Source organism: Lissotriton vulgaris, chromosome 9, assembly GCF_964263255.1.
Source record: "Lissotriton vulgaris chromosome 9, aLisVul1.2, whole genome shotgun sequence".
Taxonomy (NCBI): domain Eukaryota; kingdom Metazoa; phylum Chordata; class Amphibia; order Caudata; family Salamandridae; genus Lissotriton; species Lissotriton vulgaris.
The window spans coordinates 144108442-144135664 of NC_141697.1; the positions used below are offsets into that span (position 1 = coordinate 144108442).

At 46.1% G+C, this 27223-nt stretch overlaps 1 protein-coding gene across 2 annotated transcripts in view; it reads right to left on the reverse strand.

Moving 5' to 3' along the window:
• The window catches only part of LOC147689747 (cytosolic phospholipase A2 delta-like), a 164854-nt gene that overhangs the window by 34717 nt on the left and 102914 nt on the right, over positions 1-27223 (reverse strand). For both annotated transcript variants that reach the window (XM_086937227.1, XM_086937226.1), the window contains 2 exons: positions 14138-14175; positions 7557-7692 (listed from right to left, as the gene is read on the reverse strand). In XM_086937227.1, coding sequence (XP_086793353.1) covers positions 7557-7692; positions 14138-14175 — 174 coding nt within the window. The remainder of the gene's footprint in view (positions 1-7556; positions 7693-14137; positions 14176-27223) is intronic.

A 27223-nucleotide genomic window follows, 5' to 3' on the forward strand; every position in this document is an offset into this window, starting at 1 on the left:
GGTCCGAACCCCAGGCTCCGTGCTATACTCAAGATCGTTTAATTCTGTACAAAGGACTTAAACCTTCCCGTGACTAAATGTGTGTGTAATATGTATTTATCTTGATCCCACTTCATGTGTATATATATATATATATATATATATATATATATATATATATATATATATATATATATATCCATCAAAGACTGCCACAAAGTGAAGACGCCACACAGCGATGAGTTAAATGCCTTTTAATGAAGGTCTGTGGCAAGGCAGGGTAACAGTCATACTCGCAGTTTGTTGAATGGCCCAACGCGTTTCAAGCATGAAGCTGCTCTTGTTCACGGGCTGATCGGCAAGGGGAGGTGACCGGCAATCACTCAGGAACAGCTGAATTATACACCCATAGTCCCGCCTCAGTGGGTGTGTGCACGCACTGCATGCTGGTGCTTGAAGTTCCTGATTAGTTGTATCCACAGTGGATGCCTTCTTCCTCACTTAGATAACGCCTTCGTTTTACCCATGTGGGTTGAGAGGTAGCTGCCAGCACCCGCAATGCCATATTTCAAGTCCTTACACGTGGCACTCCCCGCTCCAGCGAGTTCGCTGATGCGAACCCAGGATCTGTCTGACAACAGCAGGGCGTCTTCGCGACCAGGCCGGCCGCTAAAATCCATCAAAGACTGCCACAAAGTGAAGACGCCACACAGCGATGAGTTAAATGCCTTTTAATGAAGGTCTGTGGCAAGGCAGGGTAACAGTCATACTCGCAGTTTGTTGAATGGCCCAACGCGTTTCAAGCATGAAGCTGCTCTAGTTCACGGGCTGATCGGCAAGGGGAGGTGACCGGCAATCACTCAGGAACAGCTGAATTATACACCCATAGTCCCGCCTCAGTGGGCGTGTGCACGCACTGCATGCTGGTGCTTGAAGTTCCTGATAAGTTGTATCCACAGTGGATGCCTTCTTCCTCACTTAGATAACGCCTTCGTTTTACCCATGTGGGTTGAGAGGTAGCTGCCAGCACCCGCAATGCCATATTTCAAGTCCTTACACGTGGCACTCCCCGCTCCAGCGAGTTCGCAGATGCGAACCCAGGATCTGTCTGACAACAGCAGGGCGTCTTCGCGACCAGGCCGGCCGCTAAAATCCATCAAAGACTGCCACAAAGTGAAGACGCCACACAGCGATGAGTTAAATGCCTTTTAATGAAGGTCTGTGGCAAGGCAGGGTAACAGTCATACTCGCAGTTTGTTGAATGGCCCAACGCGTTTCAAGCATGAAGCTGCTCTTGTTCACGGGCTGATCGGCAAGGGGAGGTGACCGGCAATCACTCAGGAACAGCTGAATTATACACCCATAGTCCCGCCTCAGTGGGCGTGTGCACGCACTGCATGCTGGTGCTTGAAGTTCCTGATTAGTTGTATCCACAGTGGATGCCTTCTTCCTCACTTAGATAACGCCTTCGTTTTACCCATGTGGGTTGAGAGGTAGCTGCCAGCACCCGCAATGCCATATTTCAAGTCCTTACACGTGGCACTCCCCGCTCCAGCGAGTTCGCTGATGCGAACCCAGGATCTGTCTGACAACAGCAGGGCGTCTTCGCGACCAGGCCGGCCGCTAAAATCCATCAAAGACTGCCACAAAGTGAAGACGCCACACAGCGATGAGTTAAATGCCTTTTAATGAAGGTCTGTGGCAAGGCAGGGTAACAGTCATACTCGCAGTTTGTTGAATGGCCCAACGCGTTTCAAGCATGAAGCTGCTCTAGTTCACGGGCTGATCGGCAAGGGGAGGTGACCGGCAATCACTCAGGAACAGCTGAATTATACACCCATAGTCCCGCCTCAGTGGGCGTGTGCACGCACTGCATGCTGGTGCTTGAAGTTCCTGATAAGTTGTATCCACAGTGGATGCCTTCTTTCTCACTTAGATAACGCCTTCGTTTTACCCATGTGGGTTGAGAGGTAGCTGCCAGCACCCGCAATGCCATATTTCAAGTCCTTACACGTGGCACTCCCCGCTCCAGCGAGTTCGCAGATGCGAACCCAGGATCTGTCTGACAACAGCAGGGCGTCTTCGCGACCAGGCCGGCCGCTAAAATCCATCAAAGACTGCCACAAAGTGAAGACGCCACACAGCGATGAGTTAAATGCCTTTTAATGAAGGTCTGTGGCAAGGCAGGGTAACAGTCATACTCGCAGTTTGTTGAATGGCCCAACGCGTTTCAAGCATGAAGCTGCTCTTGTTCACGGGCTGATCGGCAAGGGGAGGTGACCGGCAATCACTCAGGAACAGCTGAATTATACACCCATAGTCCCGCCTCAGTGGGCGTGTGCACGCACTGCATGCTGGTGCTTGAAGTTCCTGATTAGTTGTATCCACAGTGGATGCCTTCTTCCTCACTTAGATAACGCCTTCGTTTTACCCATGTGGGTTGAGAGGTAGCTGCCAGCACCCGCAATGCCATATTTCAAGTCCTTACACGTGGCACTCCCCGCTCCAGCGAGTTCGCAGATGCGAACCCAGGATCTGTCTGACAACAGCAGGGCGTCTTCGCGACCAGGTCGGCCGCTAAAATCCATCAAAGACTGCCACAAAGTGAAGACGCCACACAGCGATGAGTTAAATGCCTTTTAATGAAGGTCTGTGGCAAGGCAGGGTAACAGTCATACTCGCAGTTTGTTGAATGGCCCAACGCGTTTCAAGCATGAAGCTGCTCTTGTTCACGGGCTGATCGGCAAGGGGAGGTGACCGGCAATCACTCAGGAACAGCTGAATTATACACCCATAGTCCCGCCTCAGTGGGCGTGTGCACGCACTGCATGCTGGTGCTTGAAGTTCCTGATTAGTTGTATCCACAGTGGATGCCTTCTTCCTCACTTAGATAACGCCTTCGTTTTACCCATGTGGGTTGAGAGGTAGCTGCCAGCACCCGCAATGCCATATTTCAAGTCCTTACACGTGGCACTCCCCGCTCCAGCGAGTTCGCAGATGCGAACCCAGGATCTGTCTGACAACAGCAGGGCGTCTTCGCGACCAGGCCGGCTGCTAAAATCCATCAAAGACTGCCACAAAGTGAAGACGCCACACAGCGATGAGTTAAATGCCTTTTAATGAAGGTCTGTGGCAAGGCAGGGTAACAGTCATACTCGCAGTTTGTTGAATGGCCCAACGCGTTTCAAGCATGAAGCTGCTCTTGTTCACGGGCTGATCGGCATGGGGAGGTGACCGGCAATCACTCAGGAACAGCTGAATTATACACCCATAGTCCCGCCTCAGTGGGCGTGTGCACGCACTGCATGCTGGTGCTTGAAGTTCCTGATTAGTTGTATCCACAGTGGATGCCTTCTTCCTCACTTAGATAACGCCTTCGTTTTACCCATGTGGGTTGAGAGGTAGCTGCCAGCACCCGCAATGCCATATTTCAAGTCCTTACAGGTGGCACTCCCCGCTCCAGCGAGTTCGCAGATGCGAACCCAGGATCTGTCTGACAACAGCAGGGCGTCTTCGTGACCAGGCCGGCCGCTAAAATCCATCAAAGACTGCCACAAAGTGAAGACGCCACACAGCGATGAGTTAAATGCCTTTTAATGAAAGTCTGTGGCAAGGCAGGGTAACAGTCATACTCGCAGTTTGTTGAATGACCCAACGCGTTTCAAGCATGAAGCTGCTCTTGTTCACGGGCTGATCGGCAAGGGGAGGTGACCGGCAATCACTCAGGAACAGCTGAATTATACACCCATAGGCCCGCCTCAGTGGGCGTGTGAACAAGAGCAGCTTCATGCTTGAAACGCGTTGGGCCATTCAACAAACTGCGAGTATGACTGTTACCCTGCCTTGCCACAGACCTTCATTAAAAGGCATTTAACTCATCGCTGTGTGGCGTCTTCACTTTGTGGCAGTTTTTGATGGATTTTAGCGGCCGGCCTGGTTGCGAAGACGCCCTGCTGTTGTCAGACAGATCCTGGGTTCGCATCTGCGAACTCGCTGGAGCGGGGAGTGCCACGTGTAAGGACTTTGAAATATGGCATTGCGGGTGCTGGCAGCTACCTCTCAACCCACATGGGAAAAACGAAGGCGTTATCAAAGTGAGGAAGAAGGCATCCACTGTGGATACAACTAATCAGGAACTTCAAGCACCAGCATGCAGTGCATGCACACGCCCACTGAGGCGGGACTATGGGTGTATAATTCAGCTGTTCCTGAGTGATTGCCGGTCACCTCCCCTTGCCGATCAGCCCGTGAACAAGAGCAGCTTCATGCTTGAAACGCGTTGGGCCATTCAACAAACTGCGAGTATGACTGTTACCCTGCCTTGCCACAGACCTTCATTAAAAGGCATTTAACTCATCGCTGTGTGGCGTCTTCACTTTGTGGCAGTTTTTGATGGATTTTAGCGGCCGGCCTGGTCGCGAAGACGCCCTGCTGTTGTCAGACAGATCCTGGGTTCGCATCTGCGAACTCGCTGGAGCGGGGAGTGCCACGTGTAAGGACTTTGAAATATGGCATTGCGGGTGCTGGCAGCTACCTCTCAACCCACATGGGAAAAACGAAGGCGTTATCAAAGTGAGGAAGAAGGCATCCACTGTGGATACAACTAATCAGGAACTTCAAGCACCAGCATGCAGTGCGTGCACACGCCCACTGAGGCGGGACTATGGGTGTATAATTCAGCTGTTCCTGAGTGATTGCCGGTCACCTCCCCTTGCCGATCAGCCCGTGAACAAGAGCAGCTTCATGCTTGAAACGCGTTGGGCCATTCAACAAACTGCGAGTATGACTGTTACCCTGCCTTGCCACAGACCTTCATTAAAAGGCATTTAACTCATCGCTGTGTGGCGTCTTCACTTTGTGGCAGTTTTTGATGGATTTTAGCGGCCGGCCTGGTCGCGAAGACGCCCTGCTGTTGTCAGACAGATCCTGGGTTCGCATCTGCGAACTCGCTGGAGCGGGGAGTGCCACGTGTAAGGACTTTGAAATATGGCATTGCGGGTGCTGGCAGCTACCTCTCAACCCACATGGGAAAAACGAAGGCGTCATCAAAGTGCGGAAGAAGGCATCCACTGTGGATACAACTAATCAGGAACTTCAAGCACCAGCATGCAGTGCGTGCACACGCCCACTGAGGCGGGACTATGGGTGTATAATTCAGCTGTTCCTGAGTGATTGCCGGTCACCTCCCCTTGCCGATCAGCCCGTGAACAAGAGCAGCTTCATGCTTGAAACGCGTTGGGCCATTCAACAAACTGCGAGTATGACTGTTACCCTGCCTTGCCACAGACCTTCATTAAAAGACATTTAACTCATCGCTGTGTGGCGTCTTCACTTTGTGGCAGTTTTTGATGGTATATATATATATATATATATATATATATATATATATATATATATATATATATATATATATATATATATATATATATATATATATATATATATATATACATATATATATATATATATAGCAAAGTTTTGCGGTTTTGCTGGCGTGCATCCTAATTGTTTTGGTGATGATAGGGCGCTACTGCTGGCACCTTGAAGCATTATCCACATTTCCTCCCCATCAACCTGTACTCGGAAATGTGAGAAATGTCGGTTCTATTGCTAAAACAGCAGAAGACTCAAAATGCGTTTCGGCTGCTTCATCAGCCTTGATTGCCTGAGACACCATTTTTAATAAAGCAATGTATATACTCTCTGCATGTGATAGGCAGGAACAAAATATTTTCACATTCTCTTTTTTCAGTGTGATCTGAAATTAATCTCATAGTGCCGTAAATAACATCTTATTTCACCTCGTTTCCTGTTTCTAAGTGTGCTGCAATCTGCAGCACACTTAGGAAAAAGCCTCTAAGGATTGTTTTAGTACAGAAAGGGATACCAGTCTGCACAAAAACAATCCCCAGAGCACAAAAACGATTCTGCCTGCAATGCAGGCGTCCTTGCACCATTGTGCAACGAGAGAGCAGGAAAGCGCTATATCTTAGTAAATATGGTGCATTCCTGCCCTTTCCATTTGAGGCAGTGCAGTACAGTGAAGCAAGTTAACTTGCTGAGTTTCGTTGTGTGAAATCCTGATACATTTGGCCCATAGTCTGATTCTAAGCTTTCTTATGTTTTATAGTCCCCCAGTCTTGACTACAGAGCATTCCAAAAGTACAGAACGAGGGTTGCATTCTCTGTTCATCACAAAACTGAGTCACATCCGAGAGGAAGATGTAAGTATTCTGGAAACCTACCCTCGCATATGCAAAATTCAAAATGAAAGGCCTTATTTAGGAGTGCAAAAACTGTCATCGGTGCCACAAAGGATATAATCAGTATCAAGGAATCCAGGTGACTCAACTAACGCTGCAGCTGCAAGTTTAGCAAACGTGTGGGAAGACAGGGCTCATGAGTAGGGTCAATGTGGGGAAATCAGACATTTCTGGAATACACATAAAGGCCAAACTTTGTTGGTATTCAAAAACATTGCCCATAACCTTTCCCACCCAGATTGCATGACTAACTTTATCTGTTAAATTTGTGCCATGAGTGTGCATTTATAGGTAGACAGAGTACCGTTCACCCACATTTTTGCTGAGTGTTTAGGGAAAGGATTCCTTCACGTACAAAAAATTGTGCCCCTACCTCCCCTCCCCCCACCTGCTGATTGCTAGCTTGTGAGTTATCACTACCAGCATTAGGGATAAGCCTGGACAATTATATTTTGATGTTGTGTGTAGGTTTTCATTCCCTTGGGATGCCATTCTGCCCTGGCCATCCCTTTGTATAAAAGCAAAACAGAGGCACCTGCCTGCAAAATCATTAGGCCTGGGCACTAAATTCCGTTCCGTTCGCGGAATTTGGGTAATTTCGCTTTCCACGGAGAACGCAAAATTGCCCAAAATTCTGCATTCCGCAACTTCGTGAAATTTTTTGCTTGTTCGCATTCTCAAAATGCGTGTTCGGAAGATATTTCCCCCAAGCACGCAAACAGTGATTGCGAACAGTAAAAAAGCATCGCGAACAAGCCCTTCCACGTGTTCGCGGAATTTCTGCATGTTCGCTAAGATTTTTTACCGTTTCGCAGAGATTTGCGTAACGTGATTCCCCAAATTCCGCCCACCCCTAAAAATCATTCCTTCTGGAGCAGACACATTTGCTTCCATCTTTATCTGGGCCCTTCTGTGTATGTTGGGGAGCACATATCACACAAAATACTTGTTGGCAATTCATGAAGAACGATTCAGATAGTTTGATGAAGTTGAGACTAGTTAGGTCCAGTGCCTCGGGGACACGCGCTGCCAACTATATGGATATATATGGATATGCTCTTTTAGGGGTATTCGATGTGATATAAGTGAAACATAGCCCTTTATTGTCAGTGTATCCACACTCCTCACAGTTTGAGTAGATTATGTACAAAGGAGATGCGAAGTTGCTTGAATCGATTTACTTACCATTATAAAAGATAGCGTGTACAGTGCCGAATTGAGTAACTGAGTTAGCCCCCGCACAGCCCTTAGTAAACCTAGACCTAAGAGTTAGTCACATATTAGTAAACCTAGGCCTAGGAGTCAGCCACATACCTCATGTTCTGGAATGTCACAGGTCAATCCCAAAACTCCTCTCAAGGCATCAGCTACAAGCTTCTTCCGTTTGTGCAAGAAGTCCCTCTCGTCCTGACACAGGTCATATCCCAGGCGCATGTCAAGATTTTCAGGACTGAAAAAAAGCATATATCCATGGCAGGAATAAAAACTCAGAAAATAACTATATGACCAACGACTCCTCCAGCTTTGACCATGGTGAGAGCCATTTGCTCTAACAAATTACAATTTAGATTGAAGAATGCCATTACATCTATTAATTCTGAGTTCTAACTAAGCTGGCAAAAGACATACACTGAAGTTCATGACTAAACTGATTTCATCATCTAGAAAGGAGAGTTATAAAATCTTTGCTGATCCATATTTTCATTACCCTCCCTTCTCCTCTATCTCACCTGAAATCATAAGCATCCCACGGGACTACCATGTAGCAAGCGTTTCTCACCAACTCTCATTTTCTATCCATGATTCCTCCTCTTTTAAGATCTGGGCTTTAAGAGCACAGATCCCTGAAGAACCTGTGGTGTTCACTGTTTACAGAGTGGGCGCTGGGTCACCATTAACTTATTTGGATCAGTCTCCTTCAGTCATTGGCTTGAGACATTGTCAATTACGTTCCAGGTCATCCAGATGAGTATTCCTCTCTCAACTTCATGCTAGTGGCAGTTTGGTGTATCATTCTGCCTCTTGTTGAGTGGTTCCCAGTAGCGGCTCCTCGAGGTAGTGCTGCGGGGCAGTGGGGCAGGGTGGGGTGGGGGAGGGGCAGGATGGGGGGTGATAAACTCCGGCGTAGGGCCGTACAGAGTTAAGTTAATACATAAATAAATAAATAGAACAAATTACATTGCACGCACTGCTTCGCAAACTCTGTATGGCCCTACGCCGGAGTTTATTACCTCCCACCCTGCCCATCCCCAGCCCCGCCCTACCGCCCGCAACACTCCCTCAAGGAGCCGCTACTGGTGGTTCCATTACAAATCATGAGGAAATATTACATCTAAGCAGTACACTCAACCATCACATGTTTTTTCACATTCAGTTAGCTCACAAACAATACATGTATACAGGGAGCCATCTTTTTTTCCTATTGTAGCAGGTGTTTTTGAATGCTTATGCTGTGATTTAATGGTGATTCTAACCAAACATGGCCTCCTAAATGGCTTCTATTTATCACGTCAGAGGTCACCTTGGGAGCAGACCATTCAGATATGGTAAACAAAAAGTATGTACAATATGTTCATGTTAACATGAGTATATTTGATCAGAACAGAGTGAAAAAGGACAGAATCAGGACTTTAACAATGGCTCCCTTGCCATCCGCACTGTAGCCTGTGCCTGCATTGTGCAGCACAATAAAAACAGCAGCACGCCATGCATGATTGTTTATGTACAGGAAGTTGTCCATTCCTGCACATAAAAATTAATTTTAAAAATGACGAATTGCAACTTCTATGTGTGCTGCACAAAGCAATAGACATAGAAGTTACAAATCGCATTTAATATTTACTATGTGCAGGAAGGGACACCTTCCTGCGCATAAACAATCATTCCCCACAACACATGCACATTGCACATTGCACTATGGTACAAGGGTGTCTGCATTGGCACTAGACAGCTAAAATTAACGCCAGTACAGGGGGGGAACGCAGGGCTGCACTGTATTGTTTTAAATACGGGGCAGGTCTGCGTTTCAGAAGTGGCGGAGTGGGGCGTAAAGCCAAGAAGGCTGACTCTGCGCTCCGTCACTTCTTTATAAATATGCCCCTGTGCTGCTTGGCAGTTCGGGCTGGACTGTTCCCATGAGGTACAGGGCCAAGACTGATTTGCATATGGCTGAGTCTAAACTGAGGAGGAATGGTGAGCAAACGAACAGTGGATTTAATCCAGATCTATTGACTGGGGGCAAATGTTTGATTTGCTCCGCATTCCGTCCATCATCTGGTTGTCTTTTGCTTTCTCGCCCTAAATGCGCCATGTATGCCCAGATGTGGGTCCTGAGCTCACTGTGTCACTGGATTCAAGCTAGCTTGGCTGATGAAGGGTGATGTCCCGAAACCGATCCCAGGATACTTGTTTCTGGTCCAGGGAGGACCTGGCTGGGCAGCTCGGGCTGGACTGTTCCCATGAGGCACAGGGTCAAGACTGATTAGCACATGGCTGGTTCTAAACTGGGGTGGCATGGTGAGCAACAGAACAATGGATTTAACCCAGATCTATTGACTGGGGTTACGGTTTGATTTGCTCTGCATTCCGTCCATCATCTGTGTGTCTTTTGCTTTGTGCCAGGTATGCCCAGACGTGGGTCCCAGGCTCACTGTGTCAAAGGATTCAAGTTAGCCTGGCTGATGAGGGGTGATGCATCAAACCCGCTCCCAGGATGCGTGTTTCCGGTCCAGGGAGGACCTGGCCTGTCAGTTCAGGCTGGACTGTTCCCATGAGGTGCAGGGTCAAGACTGATTTGTATATGGTTGGGTCTAAACTGGGGTGGCATGGTGAGCAAAAGAACGTTTAATTTAACCCAGTTTTATTGACAGGGGGCGAATGTTTGATTTGCTCTGCTTTCGTCCATCATCTGTGTGTCTCTTGCTTTCTCGCCCTACGTTCTAGAAGGCACGTTGATCTCCTTTACTAACTGTAGCCAGCAAACCTTCCCACTTTCCCTCTTCCCAATCTCTTTTGGCATTTTTAATGGTCTTCTTGAAGGCCTTCCACTGAACTTTTGGCGCCCCACAGTAATGCTGGTTAATAGCAGACATAACAACAGACCTTGCTTGCTTACAGGCTTTATTATACCATAACTGGGGTTCTCCTCCCAGAGGCCCTTTTTGTTGCCACATAGTACCCCTTTAACCCTGTGAACAGTTTGTCATTAATGGAACTAATTTTAAGGATCTTCTCAATACTGCCTGCAACTAGATTGTATACTTCCCCGACCTGCTCTTGTGCAAGAACCAAAGTGGACCACTGTACTTTGCACATATTGCTAGTTACTTGCATCTACGGTCAAATGGTTCACTGACACGGGCCTTCCTGCAACAATCAGGAAGGTCAATGTTTAAAACCAGGGCATTGAGATCGCTATACTGTCTGGATAATACAGCCATGTCAATCACGAGCAGCCATGCCCTTACAACCTCCAGTATATAGTCAATAAGACTGGTACCAGGAAAGGGGTTGAATGTATGTTTCCCTTCCTTATCTGAGCTGTTCTACCATTCCCTGCTTGCAAGCGCTGATTCTTAATTAAAGCATTAATTGTATTGCCAAGGGGGACCACGTTTTGATCGGGGGAATTTCCCGCTTAGGACTGCCCCAAACACTATCTTTGTCCTGGGTGAGTGCTTCAGTATTATAATCCAGAGGTTAAAATTGGCAATTGAAATCCCCACCCACGAATTTCATAACTTCTACTGTTGCAGTTGCCATGTGTGAATTCAGCAGCTCTATGGTAGGGGAGTCATTTTGATTCCCTCCTGACCTTAGATAAACATTATAAATGTATGCTATAAGGAATGGAAAAACCAATGAAACACACAGAATGCCAGGGGAAGATATCAATATTTCCTGTACCCTGTAGGTTAATGCAGTGCTTACCTGGGGTCTACCTTTGCCTTTAGTTATTGCCTCTTTGCTAAAATTTGCATATCCTGTCTGGTGCACTGGCTTGGTGGACCACGTTACTTGAAAGAGACAGAGTGTATGCAAGACTATGAATTTAGCCTAATCTGGGTACTCAAGTTTGGAAGAAAACCCTGCTATGTTCCAAGACAGCAGTTTGACTGGGGTGGCAGACCAATTCGTTTCTAGCTTGTCAATGCTAAGTGGCTTGTCTCGACCATCAGGAGAAACTATTTGTGGATGGATTGTAGTATGTGCACAGGTGTCTAAGGCCCTTGTCCTGATTTTATGCTCTAATTGTATGGAGATGGTAGACATATATATTCAGCAATTAGTCTGGCTTAACTCGCTGTAAGACAGTGCCTCCGAAGGCTTGTTGTTAGTTAGAAGACTACTTGACTCCACCCCCATGTTTTCAAGTGCAACTGCTAAGGGTGATCCCTGGGTAACGCACCCTAGGGACATTCAAATTTTTGTGCATCTTCCTCACCTTAACTACAATACCCCCAAGGCCCGTCCTTCCGGCTTCTAGGTTGGACACCCTCCACTCCCTTCCCATGCTACTGCAGTGCAATCAATTGTGGGGAAGCCCTTATTAACTGTGAGTCAGTCAACCTCTGTCAGAACATCAAAGCAATTAGAAATTGGGGCCCTAAATGCACCCAATCTACCTGTCTGATCATTGAAAACTATCAACCTCACTACAGGTAGCTGGGAGTGACTCTTGCAAGTATTACGGTCAGGCCCCAGGGCAAAACAAGGTTTGTTGAAGTATCCAAGAGGCAACACCGCTATGCGGGACTTGCCTTGATGCGTAATGGAGGAACCAGAAAACAAGCATTGCACTATATGTAGTGACCTAAAATTAATGACATTCCAGTGCCTAGGGTAATCCACCGGCCCAGGCCCCAGCACCTCCTGCCATGTTTCGTGACGGGGATGGAGTCCCCTTGGGTGAGTAGAGTGGGCCCTCATTTTACACCTAGAAGTCCCAGTAACAGATCTGTGAGTGGGTATGGGAAAAAGTGATGGATCAGATTTAATATTCTAATTCAAAACTGAAGTACATTGGGGAATGCATTGGACTCTAGGGTGGTTAGATTTACAATACTTACTCCAAACTATGCAACACTGGGAAAGGCGTGGGACTTTGAAGGGATCCGATTTAATATTCCTGCTCCCAACTAAGCAAAAGTGTGGAAAGTGTTGCACACTGGCATGGTCAAATAAACCATTCCCTCTCCAAATAAAGCAACAATGGGGAAGGTGTAGGAACTTCCAGGGTCAGATTTACTATTTGCAGTTTAAACTAAACATCACTGGGGAACGTGTTGGAAGAGTCAGGTTTAATATTTCCACTCCCAACTAAGTAACATTGGGAACCGCATTGAAACCAGAGGCTGGGGAGATGGTCACTACAAACTCAGCAGCACTGGGGAAAGTGTTGGATTCTGGGGGTTACATTTACCAGCAGCATTCAACACCATCTCCCACCGCACACTCACTGCCAGACTCCACGACACCAGTATACAGGGAGCCGCTCTTGACTGGCTCTGCTCCTTCCTCACCGGCAGAACCCAAGGAATCAGACTACTGCCCTTCCTCTAAGAACCCACGGAAATCAACTGTGGAGTACCCAAAGGATCGTCGCTCACTCCCACGCTCTTGAACATTTACATGGCCCCCCTTGCCGCCATCGTCAGACAGCACACACTCAGTATTGTATCCTATGCCAACGACACCCAGCTCATCCTCTCCCTCACCAAGGACCCCATCACCACCAGACTCAACTTCCAGGAAGGAAAGAAGGACGTTGCATCCTGGATGAGCAGCAGCTGCCTGAAGCTCTAATCGGAGAAGGCAGAGGTCCTCGTCCTGACGGACCAAACCTGAAGCCTTGGCATCATACTCAACTCCTCCCTCTCTATGACCCGACAGGTCAACACTGTCACCTCCATCTGCTACAACACCCTCCGCTTCCTCCGCAAGACCTTCAAATGGATCTCCCCCCCCCCCCCGAATCAAGGAAGACCATCACCCACGCACTCATAACCAGCTAGGGAAACGCCCTCTAAGCAGGGATCAACAAGTCTCTGCTCCGCAAACTCCAGACCATACAGAAAACCACAGCCAGACTCGTCCTCGGCATCCCTCAACACGAACACATCACCCAACACCTATGAGACCTCCACTGGCTCCCTGTTGAGAAGCGAGTAACCTTCAAGATACTCACCCCGCCTACAAATGCCTCAATAATACCGGACCTCAATATCTCAACCACAGAATCTCCTTCCACGTACCCAAGAGGAACCGCCATCCGCCGACCTCACCCTCGCAGGATCCCCGTACATCTGTAGAGCAAGAGCAGGTGGAAAAACTTTCTCCTACATCGCAGCCAAGGCCTGGAACGAGCTGCTGATCAACAGCAGATGCTCCCCCGCCCTGCACATCTTCAGGAAGACCCTCAAGACCTGGCTCTTCGACTGACCGGAGCTACACACCCCTCCCCCAACACCTTGAGACCCTCATGGGTGAGTAGCGCGCTTAAAACTCCCTAATTGATTGATTGATTGATTGATTGATTGATTGATCATCTGTGATATGAAGAAGATATTCCTCTACTGGTAAAATTCCAAGTGGTGATCTGAACCTCACTGGAGGAGTCAATACACTGGAATGGATTGTTTTCAAGCTCTTTACTGCTCTTTGTCTAGCCATGAGGATTTCGAAATTAGATTTCTTTGTATGTCTTTATGTAGTACAGGGCCTAAAAACACTACCTTACATGGCCAGAAAACCTCATCTCAAGATCTGCTCTTTGGTTATGTTGCATATCTTTATATAGCACTGCATTCCACAAACGTTAGCTTCTGAGCACGAGAAACGCAGCAACCGCATTTATAACAAGCATTAACTGTGACTGAGAAAAAAATATACTTTACCAGTCCTTGACTGTAACCTCAAATTCTACATTCTTGTTCTGCGAAAAAAAATCATGTAAGTATTAAGACAACCTTAAAAATAGATATTTACATATGTCATCCACACATTACATGAAAATAAACATTTATATAAATTCAACAAATTATGCGGGTCTGCAAAATATTGACATTTTGTTAACGTTATTTCCCAGATACTGTTGGACAGACACTTCAGAAACATCAGAAAATGTATTCAACAGTTTGCGCATTTCTGAATTTTTGGGAATTCCCAAGGGCTTCAATTAGTCATTCTTACAGTGTAGCCTATGTACGGATCAACAGTGTTAAGCAGCTTCCACAAAGTAGGCCAGACCTAGCGGATGTGGAAACACCAGACCCGGTTTTACTGGGTCAGATGCGCCTCCAATAAAACCGCAGACGAAGAGGTGCAGTGCCTGTGGTTATAGGTGTAGTTCTTCCCCTGCCTACCACTTCCAGCACCATGGAAGAACAGACAACGCTTCCCCAGCGAGGCCAAGCATCCCCCTGCCCTCCTCGCCCACCACCCTTAATCATACTTGATCAAATAATGCCTGCCCAGAGCAGTTGGTAAATAATATCAGAAAAGTCCCTTCTCTTGTGGAAAAGATGTGGAATTTTACATAGTACTTCCTGGTCTGCATGGTCATTCCCCATTCCTGTGACTAAAAGTTGTAATAACTACATTTAGGTGCCTGGATACTGCCTGATTCTGGACCGGGGAACCCCTGCAGCAAGGTCTGGCCACTTCACAATGAGGGCCAAGCAGTTTTACAATAAACTGTTTCCTGAATTCCAAGTTTGCCATGATGCATCTTAAGAGTTAGCTATGCTTTGAAAATATACGAAGTATATCATGGCCAGTATCCCTCACTAGGGTTAGCACCAATTCATCCATCACAGAATCTTAATACAGTCCAGGAATTGTTCCACGTGTCCTTCTGTAGCCCACATCTTCATCCACCTTAAACGCAGAGTTACTTGAACCACTTCTCCTTTTTCCCCATGATTCCATGTTTTCTTTGACCAACAATTAGCCTGGCAATTTGTCTTTGACTTATCCCTTATGATCCAGCCAATCCATGCATACAGCCTCCATAACCGGCCATGCCTCCCTCCCACATAGGGGGCAAGTAGCTCTATGTCATTGGCCTCCTCCTGGAGCAAGGAGCTTATGCCCTACATTTCTCTATACTATCAACATTCGACATTCTACCATCTTCCAATTAGTTGGCACTGCCAACAATACAACATTCTGTAAAGAGTAGGAAAGCACTACCTTGTAATATAAGCCAGAAATGTTTCTATAGGTATAAAAAAGGGTTTTAACACTAAGCAGTCTGAAAATATATGCACAATATCTGCCTGGTCAGATTGACACCTATAGCATTTCTCATTATAAGCATTACCCCATTTCAACATTTTAAACGGTGTATGATAAAGATTAAATAAAGTTTTATAATGCTGTGAGTATAAATTGGCAGACAAAATAGTTTTAGCAGCTGTATAAATTGACTCTTGAAAGGGTACTGCCAATGTACCCAATCTAATACACCATTTAGACTCCTGCGACCCTGTGTCGTCCTGTTGTATATTCAACAAGTGATTATATAAAGTCCCTATACGCGATGGTTTTTTAAGTATTTCAATAAAGTCATTTGGACAAAGCAGTAGGACATTTGGATGCTTAAGAATAAAGTTGCTTATTTGTAAATACTTAAAAAAAATCATGTTGGGAGAGAGTGTATATATCGTTTAACTCCTGAAATGAAGCAATTGTACCATCCTTAACCATAGTGCCTATAAATATCATGCCTTTTTCCCCCCATGTAGACATAGTACGATCCCAAAATATTGGAGGAAATATTTCTGGCTTATATTGCAAAATGTGACGTGGCAATCTCAAGAGAGATGATTATTTTTGGTCTATCTAATGACACCGATCCGTTTCCGGGGTATCAAAAAAACAGATATGTTTTATTTATGGCTATGGCGGTAGCTCGCTTATGTATATCTTCAATGTGGTTGAAACCAGAAGCACCTGTATATGAAATGTGGCGGGCAAAGATTTATAATGTTTTTTATTTAGAATTTAATCTTTATCGGATCAAATCACTTAGGAAATGCAAAAGGGGTGTAAAATTTGGCAGGCAATGATAGACCATTTAGGTCCGCAAGAATGACCTTTTTCTTGGTTTTATATGGTGGTACCGTTTCTTGTATTGTATTTTTGGTATTGCTTTCAATTTCTGCTTTTTATTTCTCTTGTTTTTGATTATCTTTGATTGTGTACCTGCACCATACGTTTGTCTGTATACACGATTTCCGGCTATGTTATAATGGCTTTTTTTTTTTTACGTGGCTTTGAACTGAACCAATAAAAAAAAAAGGAAAGCATTACCTTTCTTACATACTCATGTGTTTCGGTTTCAAATGTTTAACAGCAATATATTCGCCATCGAGTCTATTTGTATTTAGATGAAAGTGGTAGCAAGCATTCACTGTCCCCGCCCGCTCTTCCTTTTTGGTCTGTTTGGAGTCATAGAGATGGCAGTCGTCCACTCAGCTCAGACTCTCCTAGCCCCACCATTGGGCAAGCCAAGGTTGAGGAGTACCTCCACCATGAATGGTGATGGGTTAACCTTGTGATCTCGAGAAGCTGCCCACGTCTGCGGTTACCTCGGTCAAAGGCACAAGGGTACTGCAGTTGTGGACAACCAGACAGAAACAGGTGTACATAAAGAGGTGATGGACAGCGCAACCCTTGATTTTTTCCACAGCAGCAGATTTTACATCCATATCGTGACAGTGTTGGCAACTACAACTCAATGGTGGATGGAAAATCTGCATGCATTACTCTAAACTGGTAGTTATTTTTGTTCGCCGACTCTTTAACTCCAACATGTTTTGGCCTTGGTGTCTTCCTCTGTGGTACTCTTGCACAAATGGCTGCTCTTAAGTTTGTAAATAATGTATTACTGATTGTGATTGTGGCTATAATACCGCCCGTCACTTGCTCCTAATTAGGTTTGGCCAATGGTAGGCACCTACAGTGTCAAGTTACAGAAATGCTGTCATCAATGTTTAGTGGGAAGTCCTTTGTAGCATTTTTAGGTTATTGTAGATTTGCCATGTATTGCACCAAAGGCAGGCTTCTGAACCTGACAATGGGACACAGTGAACTGAGGGCTGTATGCCGAGGCTCTCACAGTAAGAAGAGAGACATTTTTGTTTTGGTAAATGATACTCTTTCTATTCTTGAAAGACAATGGGTGGAGACTCAGCCACCACTTTGGGCTGAGGTAGTATGGGCAATCATTTTGTGAATATTCTAGTAAAGATGATTATGTTGGAACATGATTTGAAACGAAAATTACCTTGTGAAAATGAGTCAGAAATCGGCTGTGAGACCAGGCAACTGTGTGAGAGAAAAATGGTGGAGGCTTAATTCTTTAATGTATATCTGTTACCAATCGTCTGTCAACATGCCACCATTGCTGTGACAACACTTTCCATTATCGGAGACTGAGAATACAGATGTCAAATCGCACATCTGCCACTCTTCATCTAACGTAAGTCACTTTCTTTCTCCTGCAGCTCGTAGGATTTAGCCTCACAGTGGTGTTGACAGGTCCTTTCTGAAGCAGCACCTCAACAGGCAGTTAGTGTCCTGGTGTCTCAACAGTCATCCATACACCAGGCAGTGTAAAGAAAGGTTCAGAGAAACTAGCACAGACACAGTACATGGACCATGTGAACGATTAAGAAAAAATGATACATTGAAAGGCCCTTAGCTGCACTTTTGCGCCGCCGGAGCATCACTTTTTTGAATCTCTGGTGGCGCAATGCGCCGCAGCATATTTACAAGGGTACGCAGAGCCATTTATGTGGCTTTTAATGGCCTTGTAAATAACACTGCATGAAAGGGGTGTTCCATGGGTGTTGCTGTCAGTGTTCACACGCAACACCCATGTAATTTGAAGCACTCCCAGATTTACAAGGAATCATAAACCTGGCAATGCGTCAGATTCTAACGCCATTCTAACAGTGACGGTGCAACGAGGAGAAATACCCTTATTTCTCCTTGCTTTTTCCTCTTTCTATGTGTGCTGCATTCTGCCGAAAGAGGAAAACCTCCTCTTGTGATAGTGTTTGTGCAGAAAGGTGTCCCTTTATGCATAAAAACAATCACCCCTACCGCTCATTGTGCGCCCGCGCAGGGGGAAAAGGCAGGAATGCGCTGCATCTTATAGATACGGTGCCTTCCACCCCTTTTCTTTTGGCGCAGGGCAGCGCAGCAAGATTCCGTGCAGCACTGCTTTGCTCCAACACCTCGTAAATGACGCCCTTATGTTTCATTTAAGCCCCCTGCAACCTCAAATGAGTGACACTGGTGATAATCACCTGGCTCAAAAGTACACAAGAGGAATTTTGGAAATTATCAAATTCTTAACTTTTTTTAGCAAAGAATCGCTTGGAGTAGATTCATGGGCATGGGCAGTATCTCTTGATCTGAAAGGATCTAGCAGTGGTCACAAATAATATTGCTAAATATCTCATCTGCAGACACTGTTTTCCTATAGGGTCACCCCGATAAAGACAGTGGCAATTACTGTCACTCTTGAAGAGGGTGGTAATTTGCGAGTATTTGAAGTCGCAAAACATTGGTACATGGGTTAGAGAGTCGCTATTTGGAAGGGAATGCCCCTTCCAAATAGCGAGTCTCTAAACACTTTTTTGCGAGTCGCAATTCATTTGCGACTCGCAAAATTGTGTAAGTACATGGCCATTCCAATTTTAGCATGTGGAAACGGGTCGCTAACCCATTTGCGCATGCTAAAATTGGTCGTACATCTGGCCCTAAATGTAATAAATGTACTAAAAGTCAGGTCGTAAAGCCATCAGAGTTTTTGCAGGCTGACTGCCTTGCAACCTGGGGAGAGAATGTGTCCTAACGGCTAGGGCTCGGTGATTCTAGGCAAACCACTTAGGGGCATATTATCAACAACTAGTGATATTTATCACTAAATAGGCTTAGCAACAATTTTTCTATTGCCGTGCATCGCCGGATTTTATCGCAGAGATAACGTGCTATAGCAACGTTTATCTCCAATGCGATAAAATACCCGGTGATAGCGGCTTAATGTGTGAATATCACTGGAAATCCAGCAATATTCAGGCATTAACGCCAATAGGGTCTTAACCTGTATATCCAACTCCCATTGGATATACAGGTTAAGAAGTGGTCTGAGCAGGCGTTAGTTTTCAGTGATATTTGCTCATAGCGCAAATGTTTTCATCGCTACGCCTGCGTTGTTAATAGGCGATAGTGATGTTAGCGACTGCTTTCAGTTGCTAACAGGTTGGGTACGCCCACTTTGCATGTCATTAGCGATAAATATCGCTGACATGCAAAGCGGGCCCCAAACTGCTCTCTATCCCCTAAAAGCTGTCGCTAACTGATGTTAGCGACAGCTTGCTAATAGGGCGATGAAATTATGGCCGCTTTGCAGCCGAAAACGGATGCAAATGCGGCGATAATTTCATATCGCCTGCCTTGGTAATATGCCCCTTAATCTCTCAGTGACTAACAAAACGTGAATGTGTCCATCTGTAACGTAACTGGTGCTCGTGTAACGTGCTCTGATAACTTCGGGTATAGTTCACGCTATATAAAACTCCACAAAAAAAAAACACATGACCTTCATTTTCTGCTGTGTAGGTCATATGATTCCATCACAGTGCAAAAAGATCCTCTGTTAGGACTTACAGATGTCTGTCTAGGAATATTAATGAGGCTGGATTCTGTGTGTGAATCTCATCGAAAGGGCAAAGAATGCAAGGATGGAGGCCTGTGAGGGACAGCAGACCAGCATCACTTGAATTCATAACTACAAGATTTCATGCCTACTTTATGTGTCCAGTCCGAATGGTATTGATGGGGGCAAGCAGCAGTGCTCAGGCAGCTGTCTGCTCCCATATGCCGACTGCCCACATAAACAAAGTGACAGCTTCCACTTAGTGAATGGATACCATCTCTTTTAAGATGTCAGCATCCAATCAGTATTTTGCAACTATAATTATAATCAAAAGCTCTTGCACTATGGATTTTTGATTTTGAAGGAAGGGTGCTTCTTTCACATTCCCTCCTCATTTTGAAACAAATTACACATTAAGGGCCAGATATGCGACGTAAGGCACTCGCAATTTGCGATCCATTGGGAATGGCTGGCCCCTCCAGGGGGGAACAGCGTTTACAACGCAACTTTTACCACACAACTTTTACAACGCAAGTCGTTACAACGACTTGCACTGGGGGGCGCTGTAGGATAGGAAATAGTTTAATTTACTATCCAAAACCTTCCCTACTATCCACGGGGACTGGAGTTGGAATAGTAAATTAAACTATTCACTATCCAGCGCCCCCCAACGCAAGTCGTTGTAACGACTTGCGTTGTAAAACCTGCGTGGTTAAGGCATGCTTTGTAAAAGCATGCGTAGTAACGACATACATCCTCTTCCAGGTATGGTGGCCTGCTGGGCTCAGCAGACCTCCATGTCTGAGACTGCTTTTAAATAAAGCAGATTTGATTTTTTTATGCAGCCCGTTTTCGTTGAAGGAAAACAGGATCCATTCAAAAAAACAAAAATGAAACGTTTTTGTTTCATTTTTTTAAGGGCAGGTTGTGGTCCCTGGGACCCCTGCCTGCCCTTAAAAACTATTTTCAGAGCCAGTCACAAAGGGGAAGGGGTCTTCTGTGAAGGGTGGTAAACAGTCATATGTGGCATTTGGGATCGCTATTACGAAGGGAACGCCCCTTCCTAATAGCGAGTCGCAAATCCTATTTAGCGAGTCGCAAAATAATTGCGACTTGCTAAATAGGGTTTGTACATGGCCCTGTAGTTTTCTGCATGCGCAAACGGGTCGCAAACCCGTTTGCGCATGCAAAAGCGGGTCGTACATCTGCCCCTAAAAGTAGGAAATAGTTTTCTGATCACAAAGTTAGAGGTGAAAATAATCAGGCCGATTCACAAAGGTTAACTTAGAGGTCTAAGTTTACCTTTGTGAATTGGGCCCTTAGACTTCAGGTCTCAAATTAGACGTCCAGTCTAAGTTTTCCTTTGTGAATTGGGCCCGTTGTGATACCTTGACAGAGTTTTACAAAGTAATACAAAGAGCGGCTGTGTGCTGCAGATTCTGTGGCCAGTGCATTTCTGTTGACTTGTTTACGGTTTTATGAAACAAAATAATGTTTTACATACAAACAGATGCTGTGGACACTGTATGCAGTAATAATGTCTTGTTACACATAGAATGAACAAAAATTTAAACATACTAAGGGCCTAATTATGTTTTTGGCGGTGTGGGAGTGGGGCGGCATGCCAAAGCCCTGCTCTCCCACCATCAGACTCGGCCGCCGGATGCCCGCCAGATTACGAACTTCCTCATTGTCCTTTGGCTTTCCCGCGGCGGTGCCTTTGCAGAAGGTACCGCAATGGGAACACCAAAGCACATTCCTAAACGGCATGGAATACTTAGTCCATGCCGTGCAGGAACTGGGTGTACATGCAGATAGGGGGGCATACCATGTGCCCCCTGCATCCATGCCCCTCGCCTGAGCCTTACTTTCCTCACAGCAAGCAGTTTTATGGCGTGAACAGCTGGCAGTGAGGAAACTTGTAATATATGCTTGGTGAAGCCGCAGTGACCCTGGCAAGCATATTGAGCCTCACACTGTCATGCCACTGCCATGGATCGGCGCTGCCAGTGGTTGCGGTGGTGCCATGAAGGACTGACCGCTGTAGTTGTAATACGGCGGTCGCACCACTGATGCGGCGATCCCGACCACCACCACACCTACACCATGGGTTCGGCAGTCCGATGGACCGCCAAACTCGAAATCAGTCCCTTCGCTTTGGGATCAACAAAGTGGACGCACTATCAGCCTTATTCATGAAGGGGCCGTTTTGCGAGCCCCTAATAGCGAATCATAGCGATTCGCTATTAAGGACTCGCAAAACGGTAATCATGTAGGAATCGCATAATAAAATGCGATTCCTACTGATTCCTTATTTGCGATTAGCAAATTGCTAATCGCAAATAAGGAATAACTCGCCATTCATTCCTATGGGCCAAAAGGCCCATAGGAATGAATGGGGAGTATTCCTTATTTGCGATTAGCAATTAGCTAATCGCAAATAAGATTGCGATTTGAAGGGTGCCAGGGGTGTCCACAGGACACCCTGTAGCACCCCTCAAATGAAATTTCACACAGGTGTTGCACACACACATGTCCAAAGGACATGTGTGTTTCTAACATGCAACTCAGAAAAATGCATTTAAATGCATTTTTCAGAGATATCGCAATTTACCGCGAGGTCTGACCTCGCGGTAAATTGCGGCAAGAAATTGCGAATTCGCAAATTTAAATTGGATGTTGAATTGCATTTAAGGAATCTCTAATAGAGATTCCTTAAATGTAATTCCTCGCACATTTGCGACATCGCAATTAGCGATTTTTGCATTTGGGATGCGGAATCCCAAATGCAAAAATCGCACTCGCAAAGGGCCGGATTCTCAGAATCCGGCCCTTTGCGAGCCGATTTAGCCTTCATGAATAAGGCTGTATATTCGCAAATTTGAATACAGAAGATCATCATCCTCCATTATTCACTTATGTCACTATGGAGTTTCCAAAGAGTTCATAGCCAACTGACCCTACTGCTGAGAGAGTAACACCCCATTTCCTGCATTCCATTACCGCACTATTGAGAGGATTTGAAGTTTAATCGTATTTACATGTGGATAGCTAATATCGCTCCTTAAATGCATGAAGCCACGTGGGGCAGAAATATGACAATTCAGTTTAGCATAAATTTAAAAGCAAAAGACTAACACAGAAAACATGAGCAATACTGGCTGAATTTAATTTAACTTGGTTTAGTTTAGTATGAGGTGGTTTATTTTAATTTTATTTTGGGTAATTAGAGAGTTCAGAACATGCCACACGAGTGACCTTGCGAAAGGATAAGGATAATATTCTTTTTTATTATGGCATGTAAAAATTTAAATTGTTGAAGCCTGATTCTTAATTCTTGTATAGTGACTTAACTGGCAGCTCTATATTTATTTATTTATTTATATTCAGCTTGTAAAGCGCATGGTTACACTGACTAGTGTGTCCCCGCGCTGATCATTCCTGAAATGACTCCTATTTCGGTACTGGAGGAGTACGTGGTTACTTGTGTACAGGCTTAGTCTTTGGGGAACTGTATGGTTTTAAGTTCTCTCCTGAAGATGGACTCTGACGCTTCAAGCCGCAACCTTTGTGGCAGTCTGTTCCACTCGGTGGCGGTCAGGACTCTGAAAGAGCGTCCTGCCATTCTCACTCTGTTGAACTTGGGGAAATGCACTTGCCCCGTCCCCTTTGCGCTTAACTGTCTAGTGGGCTCATACTGACTGAGAAGGCTGTGTAAGCATTTGGGGCCCCTTCCTTGTAGGATACGATGACCTACACAGAGGGCCTTGAATGTCACCCGCTCCCGAATCGATAACCAGTGCAAGGTCCTGAGCGCTTTTTTTGCTGATGCTCTTCTGGGCAGTAGTAGAATCAGGCAGGCAGCCGCACTTTGTATTCGTTGTAGCCTCTGGAGACATTTTGCGCTGGCCCCCAAGTACAGGACATTCCCATAGTCCAGTCTGGACGTTATAAGGGCATGGACCAAGGTTTGTCTAACCGGCAGAGGCAGGAGATCCAATGTTTTCCTGAGGACCCATAGCATTCCAAAACAGGTGCCCGCCACCTGTTTGGTTTGGTGTTCAAACGATATTTTATTATCTATCCAGATTCCTAAGTTCTTCACTGGATTGCTGGTAGTAGGAAGTGCACCCAGCCTATCCGGCCACCAGGCCGAGGTCCAGGCTGAAAGGGTTTTACCCACAATCAGCACCTCCGTCTTGTTTCCATTTAATTGGAGGCAGTTGTCAGCCATCCATGTGGCGAGCTCCTGCATGCATACAGTGAAGTTGGCGGCACATTGTTCCTTGGGTTGCGACAAGGTTACAATCAGTTGTGTGTCGTCAGCGTACGACACTACCTCAACCCCAAATCTATCTGTGATATCTGCTACTGGTGCCACATATAGATTAAATAGTGTGGGGCTGAGGCTGGAACCCTGTGGTACTCCCTGTTCGAGACTCAATTCTTTAGACCGAAAAGGCCCCTGTGCTACCTGGAAACTACGGCCAGTTAAAAATGACTCTAGCCAGTTCCATGCATTGCCCACCACTCCTACCCTTTTCAGACACTGTACCAGAGTGTGATGAGCTACAGTGTCGAATGCGGCACTGAGATCGAGTAAGATCAAAGCAGCTGTTTGACCTTCGCTGCATATTTGCGTAGTGTTTCCGCAGAGAGTAGTAGGGCTGACTCCGTAGAGTAGAGGGCACAGAAGCCCGACTGGGAAGAGTGGAGCAAGCCGTTGGCCTCAATATGGGCAGAGAGCTGTTTATTGACAGTTTTTTTCCGCGATTTTAGCGAAGTATGGGAGCAGCGAGATGGGGCGTAGATTTTCTAGTTTCTCCATACTGATATTGGGTTTCTTCCTCAAAGGAAGGCCCACCGCTTTCTTCCAGGTTTTAGGTACCTGTCCTGAGTTGAAGGAGAGTTCAAGTAGATATCTGATGTGGGGCTCAAGAGTTTCTATACTGCCATGCAGTATTTTGGGAGATGCCGGGTCTCTGGGGGAGCCTGATTTAATGCTTCCTGCAATCTGGCATAAAGCAAGGCAGTTCCTGTCTTGAATAGTGGGGGTTCCAGTCCTACCATCCCCTACCCTGGCAGAATCTGGGAAGTCGGAGTACATTTTGTCTACCTTACTAGCAAAAAACTCTGCTATCTGATTACAGGATTTAACTGATCCACTCATGGGGGTTGCTGTCCTGGCGAGATCTGATAGTTCCTTATATAATAGAAACAGCTCCTTCATGGAGTTGTCCGCACCTTCAATTCTGGTGCAGTAGTAGGCTTTACAAGCTTTCCGGATAAGAGCTTGGTATTCCCTCAGGCCCTTTTTATATCCATCCCTCTCTATCTCGGAAAAGCTTCTTCTCCACCTCCTCTCTAGGCGTTTGCACTCTGCTTTCTTTTCCCGCAGTTCAGCATTGAACCAAGGGGCAGACTTGGATTTTCTCAGAGGTGCATTCTCCGTCCATGGTGCCGTGCAGTCTAAAGCTTTCAGGATATGAGTGTCTAGTGCATCACAGGCTAACTCGATTCCCACACCCCCATGGGGGGCCCCCCTGGTCCATTGCTTTATTGAATGCTTCTGTTGAGAACTTCGCCCATTTCCTGCGTCTATTTACGGTACTTGTCCCTCTCTGTACCATGGTATCCGGAACTACTGCTCTAAATGATACTAAGAAGTGATCCAACCAGATGACTGGAGTGGGGGGTGCTACGGTCAGCGCCTCCCAGTTAGCAAAAATCGGATCCAGGAGGTGGCCATTGCAGTGGGTGGGCAGTTCCGATTTCAGCAGCAATTGTATACCCGCTAATTCCTGTCTGATTTCCTGTGCTTCCGCATTCGAGATGTCGTCGAAGTGGAGGTTCAAATCCCCTAGGAGGAGGAATCGCTCATATTTTAAAGCTAGTTGTGTGAGACTTTCAACTAGCTGTGCCGCAAACCGAGCTCCTGGCCCAGGGGGTCGGTATGTCAAAAAACCCTTGAGGACGTGGTCATGGGATGCAGAGATAGAAAAGAACCCGGTATCGCTATCTACAATATCCGCATCCTCCAGGGTACAGGCCATTTCATGTTTATATATTATGGCGATCCCTCCCCCTCTCAACTTTTTCCTATCTATTCTGTTAATTCCATATCCTGGCGGGAGGGCGCTCAGCACTTCTGGCGCCGAGGTAGCGTTAAGCCATGTCTCAGTGAGAAAAAGGACATCCACTTGTCCGTCCATCAGGTAGTCATGGATCTCCATTTTATGCTTCTCTAGCGAGCGACAGTTGATGTGGACGAGATTTAGTGTCTGTCCCCTACACCTCGTCCTAAGTTGGCAGTTTACGGCGAAGGGGCAGTGTGCACATTTTTTATCTTTGTTCTCGAGACTCATGCTGTGTAGGCATCTGTTACGTGTGGATGGACATAGAGCTATGAGCTCTTGGGAACTGTACTGTTTATGATTTTGATTTTGATTTTTAGGGTGGAGTCTGGCAGGGGTCCAGCCCCTAGCCCCGGTCGGGCTTGCCTTTGGCGAGCCTTCAGCGCGCTGGCTGCGCTGACTGAGCTGACTGCGCGTACGTTTAGGGGCATCCATTTTATTTCCCTTGCGCCCCGAACACTAGCCCGGTGCCTACTCCTTCCCCCAATATGGCGGCCGTCCTCCGTATGTCCGAGCCACCGCCTGGTCAGCCCCAAGATCGGCTGTTCCGTGGGTGAGGTTCGACGTGCGTTTTAAAAAAAGACCCAGGTAAGTGAGTGATATTTTTAAAAACAAAGTTCAGGCTGTAGCAACAAATACGTTTTAAAAAGGCAATACACAGACATAGACGGGCTCCCGGCTTCCACCTCAGGAGTCGTTTCAGCAATGGTGTGTCAGGACCATAAGGGCGTCTTTTATTTCCCTTGCGCCCCCAACACTAGCCCGCTGCCTACTCCTTCCCCCAATATGGTGACCGTCCTCCGTATGTCCGAGCCACCGCCTGGTCAGCCCCAAGATCGGCTGTTCCGTGGGTGAGGTTCGACGTGCGTTTTAAAAAAGGCTCAAGTGAGTGAGTGATATTTTTAAAAACAAATACGTTTTAAAAAGACAATACACAGACATAGACGGGCTCCCGGCTTCCGCCTCAGGAGTCGTTTCAGCAATATCAGACATCGGGGTTCTCTATCTATGATTACCTTAGGCTATAACTCGCTGTCTCTTACATCACATCTCAAAAACGTTATTTAACAAACATGCTTAGATTCTACCGTGGGAGACTTGAAAAATATACAGCAGGGTCAGAAATGAATGACCAGTTTCTGCAAAAGATTGAATATGACATGATTATTACTCAG